Here is a 6,000-nt window from a genome sequence, read left to right on the forward strand (position 1 = left end):
AGGCAGAGAGGCAGAGAGAGAGGAGGAAGCAGACTCCCTGCTAAGCACAGATCCTGATGCGGGGCTTGATCCCAGCACCCTGGGATCATAACCTAAGCCGAAGGCAGAGGCTTAACCCACTGAGCCACCCAGGTGCCCCACTTCCTTGCATTTTTACATGAATTTTAGGGTCTGGTTGTTAGTTTCTGCCAAAAGCCAGCTGGGATTCGAGAGGGATTGTATTGAACCTGTGTGTCAGGTTCATCTCAGCAGTGTGAAGTCTTAAAAACCATGAACATTGGAATATCTTTCCATTTATTTGTGTCTTCTTTCATTTCTTTTAGCTGTGTTTTGTAGTTTTCAGTGTGTAAGTCTTAACACTTCCTCTCAAATACATTCCTGGGTCCTTTATTATTTTTGATGCTATTATAAATGGAATAGTTTTCTTCAATATGTATATACGTATATATGTTTCAGTTAAGTGAACTGTGCCCAACATGGGGTTCAAACTCATGACCCCCAGATCAAGAGTTGGTTGCTTCACCGAGTCAGCCGGGCACCCCTGGAATCGCTTTCTTAATTGCATTTTTGGCTTGTTTCTTGCTGGTGTGTAGAAAAATATAGTTGATATATGTATTTTAATCTTATATCCTGCAGCCTTGCTGATCTCTGTTAGATCAATAGTAGTTTGTGGGTCTTCCCCATTAAATCTTAATGTTTAAATTGAAATTAATTTTCAGGCCAAAAAGCAACATTAGATGCAGAAGAAATGGCTGACTTCTACAAGGAATTTTTAAGTAAAAATTTTCTGAAGCACATGTATTATAACAGGTAAGTATTTTTTTTCTTAAAATCTGAATATTATATCTGTATAAGGTAGGATTATTTTTTTATTTGTATTTAGTGACATTTATGTTTATATTAAAGGTAGATGTTGCCATAAACCTAGTTTTTACACTTTTAAATAAAATTGATAGCTTAAAGATACTCAGGTGGCAACCCTATGACAGTTTGTACCCCTCGTGCTTGGACAGCGCTTTCCACTAAAGGGAACCTGGACTCTGTGGAGAAGCTGGTCTGGGGTGGGAACAGTGCCAGCTGAGTTGAGACACCTTGTATGTCCAAGTGCGGAGGCTTAGAGACCAGCAGGGTCATAGGAAAACAGCACTGGAGCCAACTGGAGGGGCTCAGGCCAGGGTTGAAGCCACTTCAGCTGCATAAAGGAAATGACCACTGTGGATTAAAATACACATCAAATATGCAAACGTCTTTGCAGTCATAACAATATTGAAAAGCTCAGTCACCTCTGGGTATAGGTAGGCAGCCAGCTGTATTCTTTGGATTCTAAAATAGGGGTGCCTGGATGGCTCAGTGGGTTTAGCCTCTGCCTTCGGCTCAGGTCATGATCTCAGGGTCCTGGGATTGAGCCCCGCATTGGGCTCCCTGCTCAGTGGGGAGCCTGCTTCCCCCTCTCTCTCTCTGCCTGCCTCTCTGCCTACTTATGATCTCTCTCTCAAATAAGTAAATTTAAAAAGTCTTAAAAGAAGAGTCTGGAATGTGTGCATTCTGTTTGGAAACCTCCCGAGCTTGGCCCATTCAGCAGCATGCAATTTCCAGCACGTTTAGTACAGTAACTCATGGGCAGGGGAGCTCGAGACTGTGAACTCTATCCCAGTATTTGCACAAGCAGCTCTGGGACTCTCTGCTTGGAGACACAAGTGGCCCAAACTCAGATCATTTAGAAAGGAGGGTGTGGAGTTGATGATGCCGGCACGTGTGGTGAGTTACCTGACGTCTGCAGAGTGCTCTGCCTCGTGCTGCCTGTGCACGTGAAGTCACCAGGATGGTCCCTGCTGAGTCCTGCTGGCCATTGGCCCCGGGGCTATACTCCCATCTCGCAGCAGTCGCCTCTCTCCTGGAATGCCGTGGGACTCTGGGCGCCCCAGGCTTCTCTCTCGGAGTCCTTTAGCAAAAACTAGAGGGCTGCAGCAGAATGGGAAAAGGTTGGGGTTGGGTAACACGGGGCACTCACTTTGTTGAGCCTTATTCTTGGTCTTATTCAAACCAGTGGGGGAAGGAAGGCTCTTATGGCCCATTTAGTGTTAACGAGGGCGGAAAAGGGAAGAGACCGAGGGGAGAGGTGGAGGGTCAGAAGGACTTGCCTGTTGGCTGGGAACTCCCCTCCGAGGCCTGGGCACTAGTCCGCAGTTCCTGGGGGGATGTCACATGTGTCTCTCCTGTTTCTCTCTATACAGAGACTGGTACCAGCGTAATTTTGCCATCACCTTCTGCATGGGAAGAGTGGCCCTGGAGAGGGTTTGGAACAAGCTTAGGCCAAAACCAAAGGAGACAGCACGGAGGAGCCCACCCTGACCTGCCCACTCTGACCCACCCACCATCGGGGGCCGAGTTTCTGGGAGAAGCGGCTGCTTTGGGAATCCGTTCACAAGGGCTCTAGAAACCTGTAAGTGAGCTGAGTCCCACGCCTGCTTTATGGGGGCCCCTTGGCTTCTGTCAGCACAGGGTGGACTGCAGAACAGGGGGCCTGGTGAGCCACGGGCTGTGTGCCTGCCCTGACTCTGGATTCCAAGCTGGCCCTGGGTCATGGACATGATGTTAAATAAAACCCAAGCACCGTGTACCCGTGTTCTGTGTTTTTTTAATTTACCAGTTTGAAGTAGAACAGTATAAAAATACTAGTGCACACTGACCTGCATGTTCGCCTCCACTGATGGGAATGACTTGGCAGCTGGCCGCTGAGCGCACTGGGAGCTGGCTGCAGTCATACGCGCTGTGCTGTCCTGGGCCCAGCGGGCTGTGAGTCCTGGACACCCCGGGCCATGCCCTAACGAGCTGTAGCTGTCCGGGGACGCTTGCACCTGTGGACGTGGAAGCAAGTGCGGCTCCTCTGTCAGAGAGACCTCGGTTGATAGTAAAGCCCCCTTGGAGCACTTTCATCCATTTACTCTAGTGAGGTAGAGCCTCAGTTTCCAAAGCTTTACTGAACAGCTGGCTACTGGATCAGGTCCCTCTGGTTTTCAAATTAAAAAAACAAAAACAAAAACAAAAAAACGGGCGCCTGAGTGGCTCAGTGGGTTAAAGCCTCTGCCTTCAGCTCAGGTCATGATCTCAGGGTCCTGGGATCGAGTCCCACATCGGGCTCTCTGCTCAACAGGGAGCCTCCCTCCCCGTCTCTCTCCCTCTGCCTGCCTCTCTGCCTACTTGGGATCTCTCAAATAAATAAATAAAATCTTAAAAAAAAAAAAAAAGATTTATTTGCAGAGAGAGCAAGTAGGGGTGTAGGCAGAGGGTGAAGAAGAATGTTAAGCAGACTCCCCGCTGAGTGCAGAGCCTGAGACAGGGCTCACTATCACAGCCCTGAGGTCATGAACTGAGCCAAAACCAGGAGTCGGACTGACTGAGCCACTGAGGCACCTCTCAAAATCTTTGTATTTTTATTTCATTTATCTGTTTTTTTAAAGTATGTTATACACTCAACATAGGGCTTGAATTCAGGATCTCGAGATAAAAGTCATATGCTTATTGACTGAGCCAGCCAGTGGCCCTAAATCAGTATTATTTAAAATAGGAGTGTATGGGGGTATCTGTCTGGCATCATTGGTAGAGTGTGTGGTTCTTGATCTTGGGGTTGTGAATTCAAGCCCCACGTTGGGAGCAGAGTTTACTTTAAAAATAAGATTGCATATTATAAAATGCCGAGGCTCTCTTAGTATTAGATCCTGGAGCCCTGTGATATGGGGGTGTCACGGCCTGCAGGAGAAGACAACACCTGCCTTGACAGCAGGGAGTGGGCCTTCGGAGCCAGGCCTTGTTAGCAAGCCTGCCCTCTGAGGCCTGATGAGTTAAGTGGAATTAACCAGAAGCTACTTGGTGAGCAGTTTCTGTTGCAGAGCAAAGCATGATAATACAGTCTTTTTTAAAGATTTTATTTATTTGACAGAGATCACAAGTAGGCAGAGGCAGGCAGAGAGAGAGGAAGGGAAGCAGGCTCCCTGCCAAGCAGAGAGCCTGTTGCAGGGCTCAATCCCAGAACCCTGGGATCATGACCCGAGCCGAAAGCAGAGGCTTTACTGACTGAGCCACTCAGGCGCCCTGATAATACAGTCTTAAGCCCCGATTTCTTCTGTGGCTTCTAAGGTGCTGGGAGCAAAGATTATTTCCATGGAGAAAACTCAGAACCCAAAGGAAGCATGTCACCCCCTCCTTCCAGGGACACTTTCAAGGGCCCATGGCTGAATGGGGTGCATGTCTGCCCAGGAGGGCCGCGGTGCTGCACGTCGCCAATGCTGCCGCATCTCCCCGGGAAGCTGCGTGGGCATAGCCATGCCCTGAGCTCTAACCTGGGTGCCCAGAGGGTGGCATGTGTGCACCAGACTGCATGGAACTTGGGGTTCCGTAGAAACGCCTGGGTCCTTCCTTCACACCATACTGCGGAGCTTAGATTCTCCGCTCGTCACCAGAGCATGTGGTGCTGGGTGCGTCCTCAGAGACAGCGGAGAGCGAGAACTGGCCGGGCGCGAGCTTCGCATCCTCCTATAGCCCGTCAGCTTCACTGGCTGGCGTGAAGGTCGAGAAGATTGTCTCTGTCGGGGACGGCGTCACAGTGGCGTGCGTGGCAGCCTGCGGTGTGACGCTGCTCTTCCTCCTCCTCGCTTGTCAGTTCCTCCGGACTCTGAGGGTGACTTTCTGTAGGAACAGCGAAGCCAAGTGGACCATCCGGGCCCTTGGGGGGCTCAGTTGGGCATCCAGCTCTTGGTTTCAGCTCAGGATCAAGGCTCCGAGCTCAGTGGGGAGTCTGCTGCTCTCTCTCTCTCAAATAAATCTTTAAAAAAAAAAATTAATCTTTTTAAAAAAAAAAAAAAGGACAAGCAGACCATCTGAAAGAAAATCGGTCTTCCAGAAAGTTGAGTTCAGCCGGCGGTCGAGGTGTGTGTGTGAGCGCAGCGTCACGGACGGTGCGAGACACGCCGTGATCTGTGTGACTGTGCGAAGACAGGGGGACGGTTTGAAAAGCTCATGTATCTTGTAGCCTGTGGGACTGTTGAACAGCCATATGTGTGTCCTGTTGGTGAAGGGCCTTTCGGACACACGTGTGTCCTGGATCCCACTCTGAGCTGTTGAGATCACGTTGTCTCTGGGTTCTTAGTTAGCCCGGTGTTCCAGAAAGCTTGTTTCCTGGACCTTGAGCCCACGGCTGCTGCCTTTCGGCTGGTGGTGTAGCGCTCCAGCGTCCGTCTTTCCCTCGTGTGAGACCCATCCCCAGCTGCTGCTCTTCTCGGCAGTCTTCCCAGTTTACTCGCTGACATCCTCATGAGGCAAGTGTCTTGGGATTTCAAGGAACAGAAACTTACTCAAATGAGCTCTGGTCACAGGTAGGGGGTGGGTGACCATTAGAAGCCAGAGACCTCCAGGGGTGCCTGGCTGACTTAGTTGGAAGAGCCTGGGACTTTCAATCTCAGGGTTGTGAGTTTGAGCCCCACTTTGGGCTCATAGAGATTACTTAAACAAACAAACAACAACAACAACAACAAAAGAAGAAGAAGAAGAAGAAGAAGCAACAGCCACAGATCTCCAGAAACAGACCACCCAGACCTCTGTAGTGGGAACACGCGATGCCCCGATGTCTGTCAGGGGCATGGATCTCTTGGGCCAGCTGCTGCCTTCTAAGAGTGGGCAGGCCGTGGGCGGGCACAGGGCAGGCAGTGCGACCGAGGTGACAGAATGCCATGCATAGACTCCAGGTCCTATCCCCATCAGGACCCCTCAGCTCTGAGGCCACAGGACCCTGTCATAGTTCCAAGGATGCTTGCTTTTAAGAGTGACTTGAGGGGCGGGGCGCCTGGGTAGTTCAGTGGGTTAAAGCCTCTGCCTTCAGCTCAGGTCATGGTCTCAGCGTCCTGGGATCGAGCTCCCACTCCCTCTGCTGTGTTCCCTCTCTTGCTGTGTCTCTCCCTGTCAAATAAATAAAATCTTTTTTTTTTTTAAGATTTTATTTATTTA

General features: G+C 50.0%; 1 protein-coding gene across 2 annotated transcripts in view; it reads left to right on the forward strand.

Annotated features, from left to right (window-relative positions):
• Positions 1-2,618, forward strand: part of LOC131837036 (cytochrome c oxidase assembly factor 8) — a 23,963-nt gene extending 21,345 nt beyond the window's left edge. Inside the window, exons 4-5 of one of the 2 annotated variants that reach the window (XM_059183279.1) lie at positions 720-810; positions 2,235-2,618. In XM_059183279.1, coding sequence (XP_059039262.1) covers positions 720-810; positions 2,235-2,352 — 209 coding nt within the window. In that variant the 3' untranslated portion in view covers positions 2,353-2,618. The remainder of the gene's footprint in view (positions 1-719; positions 811-2,234) is intronic. The other variant, XM_059183282.1, reaches the window with a different exon arrangement.
• Positions 2,619-6,000: the final 3,382 nt, after the last annotated feature.

The sequence above is a fragment of the Mustela lutreola genome, chromosome 7 (genome assembly GCF_030435805.1).
Source record: "Mustela lutreola isolate mMusLut2 chromosome 7, mMusLut2.pri, whole genome shotgun sequence".
In the NCBI taxonomy this organism is placed as follows: domain Eukaryota; kingdom Metazoa; phylum Chordata; class Mammalia; order Carnivora; family Mustelidae; genus Mustela; species Mustela lutreola.